Here is a 20103-nt window from a genome sequence, read left to right as displayed (position 1 = left end):
AACGTTGGGAAAGAGCTTTCCAACTAGCTCCAAAGCTTCAAACGTTGTCGTTTTTCTTCTGATCAGTGTGATGCTACAATAACAGGCCAGAAGAGATCACCCTGAGGTATAGAGGCAATCACATTGGCTGGAAACTTCAGTCGAGGAAGAGTTTACTTAAGAAGCTTACCGGTATTTTTAAGGGTCGTCAAACGTCGAACTACCTTGCCAACTAATATATTAGAACTTAACAAAGTTGACAAAAAACAGCCCTTAGTGGTCACAAAAGTCTTAAGCATGCCAAATGTCGCAAAAGGGTGAATTGGAAGGAAAACTTCAAATGTATCTAATAAATACAATTTTGGGTGTCAAGAAACTGACGCAAAAAATTTATCAAGATTGGATCAGCAGCGTCAAAATCGACAAGAATCCATTACGTGAGAGATCAGCTTTTTATCGTAGTCTCACAGTTATCTCTTAAATTTTTTAGATTTTTAAATAAGTAGAAAATGTATTTGTATTTTTTTGGTGAAAAAAAATGTAGAGATTAAGCTCCAGGACTTTGTTGTTGTAGTAATAAAATTGTGAGATAAGAGGAAAAAAAATTTTTTTTTAAATATATTGTCAGTGAGTTTTCAATCTTAACAGTTTTAAGAAATAGCAGTTTTCGTAAATTATATGGAAGAAACTACAAATCAACGGCTCCTTATGGCCATCGATTATTTTATGGCATAAGGAACGCACGGTACTTTTCAGCATAAATTTTTTTTTCTTTTATTTTTACAGCTTATTATTTGACCAAAGTAACTGAATGAATTGCGAACAAATATGTTTTTAGTAAGAATATTTTTGTTCTAAGAAGTGTAAATAATAAATGTAAAATTTCTAACTAAAAACGTTTCACATTACGGTGTTTTATTCAGTAAGTCTCGAGGAAGCGACAGGGGACCGCTAGTTCATAATATTTTCAAAGAAGCATGTAACGTTATGCTGCCATGCCAATTAAGAATATTTTTTGCGTGGTTTTTTATGTCTGAAGAAATTTGAGGCAAAAATTTATAAAAAAAATTAAAATAATACTTATTGAAAATTTTTAGAAAGGAAAAAAAACAATGCTTCCCGATTGGAAATTTTATTGGGCTGCCCAAGTTAGACGTGGGGCTCAACACAGGCAGCCCAGCTTGGGCACAGGTTGGCATGATATGGGCGCAGATTTTGGCACATGCTTCTCCCTAGCCACCACCTGATTTTGTCTGCACAATATGTACTACAGTATACATATACGTATGACCTACAAAAGCAGTGTGTGTGTCAGTGTGTGTAATGTGTAATGTATTAGTGTGTACACACTACGTCCACTACCACATGTTTTATGCTATGTAAAATTGTAAAAGGGGAAACCGGAAAACTTGGTGTGAATCATATAATCAGTGAGTCCTGCATATCAATATAAGACGAATGAGGTGATAAACAATCATTTTTTTAGTCGTTGAATAATTTCTTTCTTGTCCAGATTCTACTGAAATATTAGAAAGAGACTGTATTTGTAGTTTAAGATTGTTTTCAATATATCGCCAGATATTGGGAAGGTGTCAAAGTTGAACGTTTAAAAAACATTTTCACTAATAGTTTAACACATCTTTCTGTGCTTAAATTTTTTCCAAAGCTATTCTTAAAGTTTAGTAAATAAATAAAAACTTGGTCAAAATATGTTTATGCATTTCTCATTGGGATTAACCTGATATTTACAAGTGTATTAGCGTGCAAAAGATGTATCGTGAGTATACATATAAGTAGATATACATCTACTTTAAGCAGACAAAATCAAGCGGTGTTTGGGCAGAAGCTTGGGCCCAAGTCTGTGCCCCATTACAAAGATACACTTGGCCCCACCGTGGCTAACTAAGCATCTTGACTTGGGTCAAGCTGTTGCCAATTTTCAATTTCCAATCGGATTTTCCTATCGTTCAATTTAATTTTTAAATCCCAAGTAAACTCTAAAAAATTCGTAATAAAGCTTTTGATTGACAAAATATTTTTTAAAGTATTAGTTATAAAAGAAGGAAAAATTGAATTATTGCGAGTGTCAAATAAAGAGAAAGCAACTTATGTTTGTCATATTTTTGATAAAGATATAAACTTTTCAAAAAATAACGTTATACTTACTTCTCATATCAAATATATTTAGTTTTTTAATAATAAAATGTTAAATCATATAAAAAAAGACTTAAAAACATGACAGCATACATCATGTTACTTATACAGGTGATAATTAATCTGATAGTAATATTTATATAAATTTTTAGTTGACTTTCTAAGCAATATTCGTAAAAGCTTATTTCTGAATAAACTTCATTTTAAAATTAGAACAATTGTTATGTTGATATGAAATAATGCAATTTACAAACTTATTGATAATTAAAGATAGAAAAAACCAGCGCGCCATAGAACTACCTTAAGGATAGTGCTGAAATGTGTTAACAAATTATATATATATATTATAATTTCTAAAGGAGTGGATAAAAAAGTCTGAAGAGTGCTAGAAAAAATATTGGAGTGTTGCTCAGACGATGTGTTAAGAAATTGTGAGGAGGCTGATGTGGGTTTCTTAAAAAGTGTAAGAACAGATGCTTGGCGGAAGGGGAAGTGGTTCAAAAAGCTATTTAAGTAAAAATAACACGATAACTCTTATAATTATACTTCATTTAGACATGCAGTTTAAAGGCAGCTCAGCAAAAATGTAACTCAATAAAAATAAGATAAAAACCGGTAGAATCTTACCTTATTAAGAGAGGGGCCGAGTGTTGGGGTCTGAGGGTGATAAGGGGGCTGTGGAGGGGTTGTGTTAAATGACCCTCTAAAATTACTATGGAATATAGGAATACATATCTGTATACCATTCAATAGAAAAATTGTTTTAATAACTCATTCATCACTTTTATGTATTTTCGCAAAAAATAGTTTTTATTGTGAGAATTTCTCAGGCATAAAAAAATTGTAATTTAGAATGTTTGGATATCATCAATACCTAAAAAAGACATAATAATGAAAGCTAGTCAAATAAATGACAAATTTAGGATTTTTGATGTGTATGATTACTTAGTATTTTATCTAAAAATCTTTTTAAAAGGAGTCGTTAAATTTATGTAGTTAGCTTAAATAAAATCTGCTGAGAATTGTATGATAAAGTAGTTTATTAAAAAAAAAGAAAATGAAAAAAGCCCTTCAGACAAAAATCCTAAAATTGTGTTTTTTAAGACAATTTATTTCATTTAGTGAATTTCTAAACTATTTGTACAAATTAATCTCTGCACTCATTTATATATTCAAAACATGTTTAAATGAGCAACTTGAAGTAGGAATTTAGTAGGACCGTTGTAGATCACCGTAGCTATATTGTACAGACTTCGTTTCTATCCGTGACATTCTTATATGAGCGATATCTTGTACTAATAACTTTTTTTAAATAAACATTTAAAAATGATATTTTCCTGAAAAGTTATGATATCCTCTTGAAAATAGCTTTTAACAAAACTGCAATTGTAGGTATGTTTGATGTGTTGAGTTCATATTTTGTAAGAAATTTCTGAACTTTTATACACACTGGCAATGAATAGTATTCTTTCTCATTAATCTGTAGCGTTTAAAAGTCATGAAATAAAAGTATAAATACGATAAAGTTTTTTTTTTTTTTTTTGTGTAGCATACATCTTATGTGTCATTCGTAGTATAATACTGTTTAGTACTCATACTTGAACAAAATCAAACTAAGTAATATAGACTTTTGACTGGTACTTCATGCAAACCTCACATCAAATATATTTGTTACATCCCGAGTTGATACAAATTATATTATAACTAAAAGCTATTTGTCCATCAAATTCAGATAAGACGTATTGTCAATATAATATACGCTTATATGACAAGAGGAGCTCGTATGTCGCTTATGTGTGCGCGTGTGTGTATTAACTTTAGGTTGAATGCTTCATAATATGCTAACATAGAATACGGCCATCCTCGTTGTAAGAATGCATGTATGTATGAATGAATAAATCGTATTGTATGTATGAATGAATAGTTACTTGCTCATTGATTGTTCAATTCTGATAATGTATACTAATTAAAAATTTGTAATTCACACATTACTTCATTATATTCAAGATTGATTGTAAAATTCCCAGAAGGATTAATTTCGAAATTTGTAAACTTACTGTCACAATTGAACTTGTATTTGGCGTTCTTATATTGCTTATGCGAGCTTTCATCATCACTGACCCAAAACTCAATCGCACTTATCAGAAAAATGCTATTGGCACTGTTGTATTGTTATTTCGTAATATGTGAAATCATAACATGTAACATCATCGTGCAAGCCTACTGTTTTGCTGTCAACGCAGTCTGCAATAAACATCGCTCATTGGTTGACCTAATTCAACCAAAGGCCTCTTTAACTCACTCTGACGCTATATAAAATAAAAACTCACCATCAAGAGGAAAAATTGCTTTTTTTACGTCTGTCGCCTGTCCTCTAAAGTTTTAGTCAACTCTTGACTCTCGCGACTCGTGAGTACCTTGTACACGTAAGGCATAACGTGTTGGCTGATCAGTGATAGATGTAAGTTATTTATTAGTCATAAAATTAATGCTGAACCTTGTTAAAGTGACCCGAATGAATTGTGTTTAAAATAATAAATTATTATTAAATAGCTTTAATAAAGAAATTCATTAATTAAAATTACCCATGTTATTTAAATAAAGATTATTATTCAATTAAAAAGAACAAATAAAGCTCACGAGTTGAATCCTAAGAGACCCACAAATGACACTTGATAAAACAGTTAAGACCATACTCTAAACAAGTCTGGTCATAACACATTCATGCCTTACTATGTCGAAAGTATATAACAATGTCAAGGTAAAAGTCAATATTACATCGTTTGATTCTGTTTAAGTACGAGTACTAAACGGTATTATACTACGAATGTTATACAAAATGTATGCTGCACAGAAAAGAAGAAAAAAAACTTGACCGTTTTTATATATTTATTTCAGAACCTGTAAAGGCTACGTAATTATGAAAAAGAATACTATTTACTGCCAGTGTGTATAAAGGTTCAGAATATTAAATAACAGAATGTCGAAGCGTGTGTATGTATGTGTGCATGCACATAGAAACTCTCTGTACAGGAGACTCGTAAAGCTGGTGCCTGTGAATATTAAATATTATTTTGCAACCATTTGGAGCTTTAACGATTCCTCCTTACTTGCGGATTTATTCTCCACTTGAATTTTCATTTGAGGATCAATAGTTAGCGAGATATTTGCAAAATAAAAAGTCGAAAAAAAAGTAGTGGTGCTGAAATATAAAAACCTTAATTTTATGTACTAATTTCAGAGATAAGTAAAGAGATTGCTAACGCCAATGCTACAATGCGAGACGACTTTTTGGCACTGATTGGAGCGCCCCGCCGCGGCCAGCCGTTGAACCGGGCGCACATCTTTTACCACTCGTATCGAGCAACGTGCGCCTACGAGAAAAGAAGTGGATTCGCGTGGAAATTACCATAAAGGTGTACATTTTTGAGAGACGTGGAAGGGGTATACCGAATGTATATCTAGGGGGGGGGGAGGAGTGGAAATGTTGACTATAGCTATATATCTAATCACACAGCCAAAACAAGCGGCGACACGAGTTTTTCTCTTGTGACTGCGACCGAGTATATCGGATATATATACAGGATATCAAGGTACGCGTGCCTTGGCTTCATTCGTAGACCGCAAAAATTGAATTTGTATTATTTTACAACATTTAACCCAAGTATAAATAATGTAATGATAAAGTAAATTTATGGAGTGTTTGCGTTTCGAATTTGAACTTCTCACCATCAGCCGCTCACAACTTCCACATATTTCACATGTTTCACAACTTTCACATATTTTCTTATGGTCAAAATTCTGAAACCATTGATTTACTGTAGCGCATAAAGCACCCATAGAAGTACAACTTAAAAATAATTACTTGCAGTTTTTTTAAAATTGTTGTCAATAACAAATATATAAAAACATAATAATGTAAGGTTATATGATCCATACAAAAAGATCCTCTATATTTATTTATTGTAAAAGAAATCTGTTTAATATTTTATAATTTATGTAACATGCATCATCAACTTACACCTAATATAATTCAATTTTACTGTAAAATTTCATGTAATATTTATGATATAAGTTAAGAATCAAAACAAGAAAAATTTGCTTTCACGAAGTAACATATTATTCACTGTCTAATCTAGGAGTCATGATGGCTGTGGATAAGGTCATAGAAGAGCTTAAACTCTTGAGTAAACCTGTAACTACTCCTGAAGAAATTGCTCAAGTTGCTACTATTTCTGCAAATGGTGATACTACCATTGGTAATCTTATTTCTGATGCCATGAAAAAAGTAGGAAAAGAAGGCGTTATTACTGTTAAAGATGGAAAAACATTACATGACGAGTTGGAAGTCATTGAAGGAATGAAATTCGATCGTGGATACATTTCTCCTTACTTTATTAATTCTTCAAAAGGTGCGAAAGTAGAGTTTCAAGATGCCTTACTTTTATTCAGTGAAAAAAAGATATCTTCAATTCAAGCTGTGATTCCTGCTCTGGAACTTGCTAATTCGCAACGAAAACCGATTGTTATCATTGCTGAAGATATTGACGGTGAGGCACTTTCAACTTTGGTTGTTAACCGTTTAAAAATTGGTTTACAAGTGGCAGCTGTCAAAGCTCCTGGTTTTGGAGATAATAGAAAAGCTACCTTGCAAGATATGGCTATTGCTACTGGTGGTATTATTTTCGGAGATGATGCCAATTTAGTAAAGATTGAAGACATTCAAGTATGTATGTTTAATATAGGTTTTTAATACATCAGATTTATGATTAATTAATTCACATTTAAAAAAAAAGTCACAACAAAATGAGTAATAAACTCTTTTTACTCATTTTTACATGCCTGTTATAACAATTACTGAAAACAATTACGTTAGCTGTGCTTAAGATTAATTTTTTCACATTACTCGTAATATTTAAAACTTAGTTATAAATATTTTCTGCTTAGTTTTCGTAAATCTTATCTACCGTCATTATTCTAATTGTCACCAGATATAAAAATCATGTCATCAAACTCTTATTTAAATTCGTTCTGTTTTCACTCTGAGATTTTAGCTCTATCAAAATCAGACTCCAAACTTCATTGTTTTATTTTTTGGCAACCGTTTGAACTAACTGCAAAATAGAGTAGCTAATTTAATTAGTCAATTAATCACTTACCACATATCAAAGTGTTTCTTTAAATACTTAAACGTGTTAATTTTTGTACTTAATGGCATGTTTATATTTTTACTCTTTTGCAACACTTTACACATAGTCATTATGTAACTGAGTGTTAGACCAATATGTTGTCGTGTGAGTGTTATCTAGACAACTAAATAATTTTTAGCATAAATAATTTTTTAGTTAGATAAAATTTAGTAAACATTTGTAGAAATTGTTATTAATGATTTTTTAATTTAATTCTAACAATGTAGTTTTGATAAGGGTAGCATGATTACCGAAGTATCGACATGCCCCTACTCATAGATAGTTGTTTATTTTTTATTTTACCTTCATAAATAAAAAAACATATAAGTAATTTTTTTGTCCAGGTTACGTGGATAGCCTGACTGACTTGAATGCTAGGACCTACTCACTCACCACCACTCTGTGGGAGTATATTCCTGCATCCATTACCAATTATTTCTCAACTGATACCATGATTATACCATCAGTACAATAGAAGCTTCTCTTGTGAGACTTGTTACCGTACATAGTCAAACCTTGTCATTGAAGCTGACACTTTCTTTCTTTAAGATCCACTTGTAGCTGTAGTAATAAAAAAACTAATTTTATGCCTCAAGTATAATAGCAAAAATTGGATTAAATTGAAATTTTATTTTAAAAAATAAATTTTAAATTACTTAAACAAAAACATTTTGAAAGAATTTTATAACTGTAACAAATTTCGTTAAAGGACCCCACACCAACACAATGAGATTGTGGTTCCCAATTAAATGTTCTGAAATTATAATATGGTACAGTTTAATGGAGTGAACAAAAAAGTCATTAAGAAGGAATTTTAGTTGAAAGTTGAGACTTACACCAGGTAGGGTTATGATAGTTGTACTCACTCGGTATCTTAATTCGTTTCATGCAAGATTTCTGGTATGTAGAAAAATTTTTTCCGGTGTGCGGATAAACTTTTGCTACACACTGTTTCCGCATATTGTGCGGCAAAAACTTTTTCTACACACTTTTTCCGCACACTATGTAGCTTTTCTTTGGAAGAGACTCTATCTTGCAGATGTTCACTTCTCGCTTGTTTAGCCAGCACATTCTGCCGAAGCATTGGATCCAGGCTAATAACACTAGAAAAAAGATGGTCAGCTGGTGCACAGTAAGAGACTTTCCTTTTTTTGTTTCAAAATCGTAAATCTCGCGATAGAAAGCAGATATCTACTGAATTTTTATTTTTTATTTTATTGATCTGATAATTGTGCATCAAGAAAAACCTATTCTGAGAATATTTGATTGTTGTAAAAAATTGGTATTTTGGCGTAAACATGGATAATAATCTTGTAAAAAAATAGATACAGCTCTAAAAAATAAAGTACAAGCACGATTATCTTCAAATGTAGTATATCTTAGTTTTTTGGGTTGCTGAATACGATAAGAAAATTATTTTTGACAAATTCAAAAAGGCGATCGAAGATGGAGGACGAAAATTTATTTTTTTTAATCTTAAGGATTTTTTATTAGCTGATTCAATGAAAAAATTGTTTTTAAAGTTGCTGATAGAGATTATGACCAATAAGTGAGAAGGAAATTATCAGCAGATCCATATATTTTATTTCTCATCACGACCTACTCATGAGGTACGTGACATGAAGTGCTATTGTACGTTAGGTACCAGACAAAAACTGAAAATGAAAAGAAAATTCATTTTCAGGCTTTGTAGGAATTTTTTGTTACCTAAAAGTAATAAAAAAGACTACAAAAATAGTACAATGGTTGATTATAGCATTTTTACTTCGTTGAATAAGAACAAAACCTTGCAATAGGTCTTGTTGCTATAATTTATAGAAAGCGTGTACTATCACAGTCTTTACATGAACTGGAATACTTGCTACTACAAAATAGTTCTGGATTAGTGCTTGAGGTTAGTGAAGTTTGTAGCAAGTATAATCATACAGGATTTTAAAACTGATTTAGAAATATAATATAACATGTCAGAAATCCGTTTAATTTTATAATTCAGTTTTAGTCATTTTCATAATCTGAACCAATGCTTTCATCTGTATTGGTCTCAAACTCAGCAGAATCATTTTTTGGGGGTGAGTTGTACTAAAATATTTTTAAGATACATGTATGATATATTATACTATTAAGAGGGCTCCAGCGAGCACTGGTACCAACCCTAAAATTATTGTGTCAGTTAGTATCACTGCTGCAAGTATAAGTACGAGCACCATCATGTATGTATGTGTGTAACTGTAAAAATTGTATGCTATTACAAGTAGAATACAAAAACTTGAATACTTTACGAAATATCTTGAATTTTTTTAGGGTTACCTACATTTTGCAAGGTACCATCTAAAAGCGGAGATATTTTTTTTATAAAACAGTTACTATCCTTATGTATAACTTCTGTATCATGGTTAGAAAATTAAGATATTTTTATGTCGCTCCATAAGAGGTTGTGTATATTGTGCGAATTTTGAGAGCAATTATCTCGCCCTCCCTTAACTCCTCCCGCTGGAGCCCCCTTAATACAGATATCAGATTGTTACATTACTCTTACCTGTTTGCTAAGAATCTGGTTGTATCTAAAATAATATTTGCATGTTTCATTGCTATCGTTCTGTCATTTATTAAAATCAATGACATTAAAGGATCACTTGTGTATACATCGCTCTGTTAAAAATATCAGTGATTCTCACTACTCTTGATATTTGTCGTGTATGAGAAGTTGTTATTAAGGATGTAATCAAACCCTGATTATCGAAATACAAGGTTTTTAAAACGTTTGAAAACTTCCGAAAGTTTAGAAAAGAATAATATAAATTCCTATCTTTCCGAGGTTTTTGAATATTTCAAAAACTTTGGATTAGGGAATGCAGGTTCTTATACAATCGCATCCGTTGCTATGCAAACATGCTTATGGTAATCCGAAGTTTTGAAAATGTTTAAAAACCTCTGAAAGTAAGGAATAAGATAATTTTATTCCGACCTTTCTGAACTTTTCAAATGTTAAAACTGACTTTTATCGGAGTTGTAGTTGAACCCTAATAACCAAATTCGAGGGATGTAAAACCTTGGAAAACCTTGAAAAGTTCAGAAAAAAAAATTTATTCCTATCTTACCGAGGTTTTTCAATATTTAAAAATCTTCAGATTAGAATAAGCAGGTTCTTACATAATCGTTCACGTTGATATGCAAATATGTTTATCCTAATTCAAAGATTAATAGTACATAACGGCACTAGGGCACAAAGTACAAACATTAGCGCCCGAAGGGCGTGCTTATTGTAGGTTGGTGCCCGAGTCGCATATACTGTTTTTCTTACCGAGGGCGCAAAGTGAAATTTTGCGCCCGTGGGCACACTTTTTGCGCCCAGTAAATCACTTTAGGCCCTAAGGCAAAAAAGTACTTTAGGCCCGGAGAGCGCAAAAAACTTTTCTACCCGTTGGCCCAAAGTGATTACAAGGGCGCAAAGTGTGACGCGAGGGCGCAAAGTGGCAGTAGCACTTTGTGTACATGGTAAGAAAAAAATACTTTAAAACGTCTAAAGTTAGGAATGAAATTATTTCTAGTATAAAAATTTTCTAAATTTTTTAAATGTAAATAACAAGATTTTCTTCTAACTTAGAAGCTCTAACTTATTGTACATTATATTTAAAAACTCGTACAACTTGAATTATATCGTCCTAGAAAAAAAAAAAAAAAAAAAAAATTTGATACAAAGACAGCATAAACAAAACATCATCAAAAGTATATTAGTTTTTAATACAGTGTCTAGAAAAAAGTAACAACAAAAATTTTAGTGATAGGAAAACCATAAATTGAATTGTAATTTATTAACCTCCCTCAAATTAATTATTGAATACATGGTAAGAATTAATCATTGAATACATGGTACATATTCGAGTACAAAACAACAGTTAGTCAATTATGTTGTTTGTGGTATTTTGTTTTAATAACACTTACTAAATTCTAACTTACACTTACCTTATTTTTCTACAATTACTTTCACTAAATACCCAAGAAATATCATTTAAGTACTTACTACAAATACAGAAGTGATTCTTTTCTATATCTGTATGACACTAATTTACAAAAAATCTTCTGAATTCAGCATTTTACTTGATTTTACTTACCAGAGAGTTTATTTATATTGTTTCTATTTTATTACACTGAAAACACAAAGTAATAATATTATATTTCAATTAGTCTGTGAAACAAGTTGAAAACACAAGTAAACAAAATTTTATGTTTATAACATGAGTTAAGTGCGAAAGTAGTCACTTGAAGTAACTTTAGTTCATTACAATTTGATACTCGGCTTAAATTCCAAAATCTTTTTCGTGATTTAAAAAAAGATGGAAATTAGTTTTGTTTTCAAAGTGTTGTGATTAAGTACATTTGTTTACATCCAGTTGGAGAGACGGTAGCAAACAGCGTGCGGTATATCCACTGCCGTCGTGTTTATCGTTTAAATACTACGTAAAAACGAAAAAAAACTCCTTTTTTATTGTCGATATCTACATAAAAAGTCTAATCTTTTGATCTATACAGTCCAAAAAATTCCAAAAGTTAAAGATCATAAAGATATAATGTGTTTTTTGAACTTTTACATTTTTTTAAGTTAAGGAGGCAAAATTTCGGAAAACAGATGCCATCACTAGAAAGCTAAGGAAAAAATACGTGGATGTATACGTTGTGATAATTTTTTTATTAACGTTTTGAGACCGAAACGATGAGTTGAAAACGTCGTGTTTTACGCTCGCACGGGCCATCCGTCCGCAGCGGTGTTGGGGCAGTTGACATAATCCTCCCCATGTACAGAAAAATTGCTTACATTGCAGTTGTTACCAATTTTTAAACAAAAAAATTTTTTAGGCAGCCATATTGAATCGACAACATTGCATTTCCCAAAAATAACCTATATATCATACTCAGAGACCCAAAAAAACCCTTATACTGCAGTTCTTATCGATTTTGAACGAAAAAAAACTTTTTTAGTCCAACATTTTGGATCAGCCATTTTTAATTTCTCAAAAATAACCTTATCGTACTCAGCGATCCACAAAACGCGTATACTGCAGTTCTTATCAATATTTGAACAAAAAAAATTTTGTTTGTCATCTTAGATCGGCCATTTTGAATTTCTCAAAAGTAGTCTTCTTATCGTACTCAGTGACCCAAAAAATTAAGGTATAGTGAATTTCAAGGTACGCGCTTGTAAATTATTTTTTGGAGCTGTATCTGTTTTTTTACAAGATTATTTTTCATGTTAATGCCAGAATAATAATTGCTTACAACAATAAAATATTCTTAGAGTAAATTTTCCTTGATTCAAAATAAGCATATCAATGAAATTTAAAAAGTTGACTCGATATTTGCTTTCTATCACAAGATTTACGATTTTAAAACAAAAAAAGCAAAATTTTTCACTGTATGGCATACCCACATAGGAGGTGTTCTCCAGGCCCACTTCTAAACAACCGTTGAGCAACCCAAAGACGAGATTAATAAAAGTACTCAACTGCCTCATAAATGACCGTGAGTTCTCGGTTTTGTAAGTATTATATTTGAGCTGTGATGCAAAGAATTTTTGAGGAAAAAAGGCAAAGATTTTTTACCCGTGACCTTATAAAAATTCTTGTAAATCTATAAATTTTCTACTTAAGCTCGGAAAAACTAATAGTCGATGATTCCATGATTCCACGAAGTAAGACCATTCTGCGACTAGAATGGGACTTTAAATTTTCGCATGAAGAAACGTTAGGAAAAATCGGCATTGACGATGTACATTTAAAGCTACCTTTTGTTTACCCCAAGTTTTTATGACAGAATATATGTCGTTTGTTGAACATTTCGTTCTGTTTTCAATTGTTTCCATGATTACTTGAGGGTCAGTGCATAAGCACACGATCAGTAAGAGCTAATTTAGGAGTAAGAATGAAAAACTCCGAAAGTTAGGTGTTGGTTTGAGCAACGTTTCGTTGGTCTTAAGGCCAACCTCATCAGGTCTACTTTATTAACAAAAACAGAAACAAAAAACACAATTTTCATAAATTACATTGTAGGGCCATTATTTACAAATATTAACATTACTTCAATAAATGATTATATGTTACTAGTCCAATATAAATTGTAATAAAAATAATTTTTGAAAATTAAATAACTACTCACGTCTATACCGTTATGACGATTGTTACAGACTGTTGGTCGCTTTAAACGAATAACGTAAGTGTCGAACATGTATGTATTCCATGTATAAATATAAACAATAAATATACGCTTTTTGCGAATGCAGATAACGTGTGTACATATCTACAATGTAGAGTTAAAAGAGATTACTTATAAAATTTTTATATGTGTTGTTGAGAAATAAGGTGTCCTCTTTTTTATTTATTGTGTGTTTAGTAGAGTGTATGTGTAACATTTCTGATATTAATCTTTTCTGTCTATTTGGTTCATGATCTAGGATTTTGGTTTGAGAAAAATTAAAATTATGGTTAAATTCTTTCATGTGTGACGCGACAACGAGTTCATCTTTCTTTGTACTTTTGTGTATTCAGGCATTTTTTCAATGCTCTCTTTGTCTCACCTACGTATGATGCAGAACAAGAGTAACAAGCGAAATGATACACGACGTTGGTTTGATCGAGCTTATCAATTTCATCCTTCTCAAGAACAACACTGTCCAATTTATTTTGAATAATAAAGTAAAATTGTATGTTAAATTTTTTCAAAGTTTTTGAACAAAATTTAAAATTTCATTGTCATTTTCGGTCGAGTGGGTACGTCTTTCTTTCGCGCGAAGAATTTAGCTGGTCTATGTTTGATTCTTCCCTAAGTACTTTTTTAGTAACGTATTCTAATGCCTTATCCTATAAGAAATGTTATATTCATAAACCTAATTTTCTGTTGATTTATAAGTACAATACCAATTGCGTCAAAAAAATGATTATAACATCATACATTTTTGTTGGCTAATGTTGTTATAGTCGTCGAACAGTTTCTAAAATGTATTTAGCATTAAAATTCTTTCCTCATATTAATAAAGTTACAGTTTTATTAAGCTAAACTCTCCAAGAAAAAACAGATTTTTTATACTCTATGATACAAATGCTTGGTCAGAATACAATACTGGGATCATAATTGTAGGTTTAATTTTTTCTTGAAATTGTTACACATGCAGGTCTTTTTTACTATATTCTGAAACCAATATTTTGCATGACAGTCAATTTTTTTTACTAAAAGAGACAAATCGTAAATATATTTGTTGAAAATGTGTGCAGATTTTACTGTCCGTGTGAAATTAAACAAAGTATTTATTTTTAAGCTCATTATTGATTTATACATAATTAGTACGTTATTTAATAGTAACCTGAAAGATTTTTTCGGGCTCAGTATCTAAATCTAGTCAAGTCGAAACAGCTGATATTAAAATTTTTCAATTTTTGAATTGCATATTACAGATTACTATACGCATATTAGTAAATTTGTTAACGATTCTTGAACGTCAGATCACAAAGCTTTTCCTCATTATTACCAAAATGTAAGGGCAGTGATTCCATCTTTTTTTTACTTGACTATTATCCGTCTGAGTAAAAATTAAAAGTTTCTCTACATCTTGTAATCAACTAGAATTTTTACTCCATATTTTGTTACATAAAGCATTGTCAATGAGCTCGACGATTGGCGTTACTGACGTTACCAATGCATATTTTACTATCTCTCCCAGATTAATTAACACATATTTTAGGACTCATCACTATGGCGCTCTATATGTTGTACTTAGTATACACCTCTCATAATTGAAATCAAAAATGTTCATTCTAACACTTAGTTACTGTTCAACTTTTTTTAAAACTACTATTAATTAAACTGAAACGGAAGTTTCATTTTAATTCTTGCCTCAGTCAATACGTTGGTATGTATGTATGAGCACACGTAAGTTTGCTACTTGGCGGAAGAGTGAATGCCCGTATGTGCATGTGACTCCATTAAGCTGTGGTGATTTATTATACAACTTCCGATTATTCATCGCATAAATATAAGTTTTTTTGTTTTTTTTATATTATAGTGCTCTACGTCTGGCTCCTTTAATAAGGGCACTACTATGGGCACTTAGCACTTGGGAAAGGGACAAGGAAAGGGATGGAAGAATGGGAAATTAGGCAATTTTTGCTGCGAAAAGGTCGCCTGAACCTTGCTTGAGGAGCATTGCGAGGTGAAAAAGCACATGTGAAAAATGACAGAGCTACTTGCCCGAAAAGTCGCACTGGCCGGGAATCGAACCACGGTCTCCCGCGTGCCAATCCACGACCTAGCCGACCGAGCCACCGCGCGCTCGCATAAATACAAGTAAATCAGTGAATCAAAGGTAGTAAAAGCATATAAAATTCCAAGCTCTACATTTAACTTGGACAGGCAAACCGATATCAAAGAACTTTTTTTTTGTATTTTTATTTATTTAATAAATTTTGTAAGGCAACACCCATTATAATGTTTAAAGTGTAATGTAATGTAAATAATACAGTAATGATACACGTACATGCAAGAGACATATCAATTAGGCTTGCAATAAGGCACTAAAAGAGATCAGACTAATTTTAAAACAACTATAACTATACGTACATTACAACACTCGACACTTGATAGTTCAATCTCCTAAAATTCAATATCTTCTTTTATTAGCTTCACACGAAAAATAATATTGATTTATGAGGCCTTCTTTCCTCACACTGCTGAGTATTAAAAGTTAAACTACTGAGCATGAAAAATTAAAGGTTGAGTAAGTTCGATGAGCTACATTTTGAAACTTTCACCCTTGATTGCCTTTATACAGTGGCAACATATTGCATTCAACTACATCATTAGACTAGCAAAGTAATAAAATTGAACTATAAATAAAAGTGAGTTAAGTTTTGCATTATCCATAAAAAATGACTATCATTCAGCATACATCTCATACAATTATGAAATCAAACTAAGTATTTTGTACTCATTACTTGAAGCGTAGGCTAACAACACATCAAACACGATTATATAATGGTTTGACAAAAGGATATGATGAACACAAAAATTACTTAGTTAAATTTGTTGTAATATTGACCTATAATTGAAGTCAAGAGAAAAAATGACTTAGTTATATGCAAGAAATATAGGAATTAGACTTGCAATAAGGCAATAGAAGAAATCAGATTAATTTTAAGATAACTAACTATACGTACATTACAACACTGGACACTTGATAGTTTAATCTCTTAAAATTAAATATCTTCTTTTATTAGCTTCAGACAAAAAATAATATCGATTTATGAGGCCTTCTTTCCTCACACTGCTGAGTATTACCTTCATGAAGACTCCAGTTATATACTTGATCTTGAACAGACGTAAACGGGACATTTCAGCAGCATATGTCTCAGTAATTCATTTTCTTAAACATTGCAGAGGGTGCACCTTTCTGTAAGTTTGGCTTTAGAGGAGTATTTATTTGTGCAAATGTTAGACGTTAGTTCGCTGGAAATTCTACACTTGACCATGCATCAATTATGCTGCCATGTCAATCTTTGTATAAGGTATGGTATCACTTTCAAACTGTTTATACACTTAAGGTTCTTGTAAAGAGTACAGAACGTTAAAGTTTTTGCCTGGTGTGTGTCATTAATACAGCAGAGATTTTCGATAGCTCCTTTTATCACAGGAACTGATATCTTAATTGTTTTGGGATTCTCAGGTTCCAATTGTGCTTGTGTCTATTTGTTGAGAATCTGCTTCAGTTGTGAGTACCAGTTGTGTTTGGACTTGAGATTTGAGGCATAGATGAGTTTGATGAGCGTGTTGAGTCCATTTTATAAATTTTAATCTAGAGATTAAGGGCACTTTGTACAATGTGAGACTCTAGGCTAGTATAGCCTGTCTTGAGTGCATTAGTATAGCCAGAAGTCAAGTTTGGTAGCCGAAGAAGCCGTTAGTAAAATTGTGTGTGGATCTTCCTTGCTTTCTCTATATGGGCTAGGCTCTTTACGTTAGGCCTATAGAGTACAGTAGAAGAGACTATCAAATTTAAAAGCTTAACTACAGTGTGGTAGCTAGTATTTTTTTTTCACCGTTAATATGTGCCATTATCACCCCCAGGTAGGTGAACTTCTGTACTTTTGTTAGCGATAAGTTCTTAAAATTAATTATTCTCTTGCATTTCGATCTTACTTCTTTATTTAAAATCATTAAAACAATTTTCTCTAAATGGACTTCAAGCTTTTTTGGGTTGCAGTATTTCTTCAAGGTGTCCAATTTACTTTGCATGTCGATAGCATTGTTCGATAAAAGGGTAAGGTCATCTGCAAAAAGTAACATTTCAATAAATGATTGTCAATGTTTGCATGACCTTCATTTTTGAAGATTGAAACAATGTCATAAACGAGTATAGAGAAAAGAAGGGGACTTACTGAGTCGCTCTGCAGAACACACATCAAATATCAGTACAGTTGAACCCAGATAGCTTTACTCTCGTCTTGAACCTCTGACATAAATTTTATGTCACTCTGATAATACTTATTTCTGCCCCATGTAAAGTTTTCCATAGCATCTTGTGATCAACAGAGTGAAAGGTTCTTCTAAAGTCCTCAAAAGCCGCCAAAAGTTTTTCTTTTAGCTGAGACAGTACTGACACTATCTTCACGTGAAAAGTGAATACGTTGTCATCACAGGATCTACCCCGTCTAAAGCCTGCTTCACACTTTGGAAGCAGATCGACTGAGTTGCACCAATCAGATAGACGGTTTGCAAGCACAGTACAATTTTAAGTGCGACGTTCATTATAGTGACCCCTATAAAGTTTGTTGGATCTTGGCGATCACCATTTTCTTAGGGAAGGCTAACTTCAGAGATATACTACGTGGAAAAAAATCCAAGCAATTTTAAGCAAGCAAGAACTTTGACCGCGTTAATGTGACTTTCAAGTCATGCATAAAATGATTGGATTTCACGTATATATTGCATCGTACGGCGAGAGCCATACGTATAATATATATATGCCGTCATATGTCCTGCCCTCAACGCGCTGAAGTGCAACATATATGTATAGGCATAACTGACAGGAATTAGCTGCAACTTAAGTAAATTTTTCATACGTATTTCTATAAACTGTATGACATGTGATATACTTTGTTAATTAAAAACCATTTGAAACCTGTGCTAGTTAGCCGATATTGTGCAAAAAAAAATTTTAATCATATTATTAATTTTAAAAATAACTTATTTTTTTAGTTCACGAACTTGTTTATTTTAAAACATTTTGGCTAGATACAATTTCCCATTTTTTGCTAATGTATACTTTTTGAATGATTAAAATAAACTTGAAATTGAATTATTTTCTTAAGAGTGGCAGATCCTCTTTACCAGCCACTTGTTTAGGTATATTACTAAAAAGATATTGAATTTTATTAGCTATAAATTAGTACAAATATAAAATTCCATTATTATTTCAGGAAGAAATAAAGAAAAAAATGCAGAGTTCATTTCGGTATTTTTAAGAATAAATTCGAATTGTAGAGAGAGAACTAGTACAGCTATTGAGATACTCCATTATTAAACGTAATTGCCTACTTGCAAGATATAACAGAAGTATTATTGTTAATTGCTTTTGTTAATTGTAATTTACACAAGTTTTCTTGGAATTGTCAAATTACGTCAAATTACGTACGCCTCAGTTCTAAAATTTATTGTACAAAAACAAAATTTCACGTAAAACCAGTTCATGGTTGTGGTAAATTGGAGTTTTGGATTTCATGCATTTTGAACGCATTATCAATGTTTTGTGAATGATCAACTTTATGGAGATGTAATAGTATACAAGTACTTACAATACTTATGTATATGTGCTGTACATACGAATATTCCATGGCTCTCACTCTAAATCAGCGTAATGACACACGAAATACTTTGCTCGTGGGCTTAACGCGCTACACCTGTGCGTGTTATGATGTCTAAGCTCGCAGATTATGCTATATTAGTATCGTCACATCCGATGCATCGTATTCGTAAAATGTACAGTATTGTTGCATGCATTCACGCGTATTATGCATAATGTGTCTCTCACTGTTACAGTTTGAACAGTGCTCATGCTACAATTGCTTTGATTTTTTTCCGTGCAGCTTTCAAATATTTCACTGAAGTTAATGATGTCGTTAAATAAGCCATTTAGGAGGGTTTATTTGTAAAATTCGGTAGAAACATTATCTCGACCGAAAGCTTTGCCGCTTTTCATTGACCTTCTTGCAAAGGAAACCTCCTAGGTAGAAATTTCAGCATCCAAGTGAGGGTGGCGAAAGTCGTAGAAGAGATCCATCATCCAGTTTCAAAGAGAATGAATCCCTTCATAGAAATTGTCTATTTCTTTTTTCAGTGTGCAGGAAGTCAGTACTCGAGCTTTAAGTTTTCTGACTGTACTCAAAAACAACTTGAAGGTTTTTACGGCAGCTTGTTGTTGCAGCGACAATAAGTTGAAATTTTCTGGCTGCCCTGCAGTCTTCATCGTACCAGGGTTTGTCTCTTGGATTTGTAAGGCCATCCCATGTATCTGGCTACTTGTTTAAGTGTTTGAACGAGAAAGCCATTTTTTATATTGACTTTTTTCATAGTTGGAGTATGAATCTTGTGAAGTTCGTTTACAAAATCGTCTTGAGCTGTAGAAAACAGTTTTAGTTTCTTGGTAGCAGATAGTTTTTTAATGGAACCTAATCTAGTGAAGTAACTTTTGATCGTGAAAAACTGAATAGATAAAGAAATAGCAAAGTGGTCCGAATTGCCA

The 20103-nt window shown here is 32.0% G+C and overlaps 1 protein-coding gene across 2 annotated transcripts in view; it reads left to right on the top strand.

Annotated features, from left to right (window-relative positions):
- Positions 1-20103, top strand: part of LOC106637925 (Heat shock protein 60A) — a 108774-nt gene that overhangs the window by 48225 nt on the left and 40446 nt on the right. For both annotated transcript variants that reach the window (XM_089598391.1, XM_014350903.2), the window contains exon 3: positions 6273-6859. In XM_089598391.1, the coding sequence (XP_089454517.1) occupies positions 6273-6859 (587 nt within the window). The remainder of the gene's footprint in view (positions 1-6272; positions 6860-20103) is intronic.

The sequence above is a fragment of the Copidosoma floridanum genome, unplaced genomic scaffold (assembly GCF_036245765.1).
Source record: "Copidosoma floridanum isolate Cflo_tuat_1 unplaced genomic scaffold, Cflo_Japanese_pri ptg000006l, whole genome shotgun sequence".
In the NCBI taxonomy this organism is placed as follows: domain Eukaryota; kingdom Metazoa; phylum Arthropoda; class Insecta; order Hymenoptera; family Encyrtidae; genus Copidosoma; species Copidosoma floridanum.
Note: the sequence above shows the minus strand (reverse complement) of the source record. Positions and strands in the feature narration are given on the sequence as shown.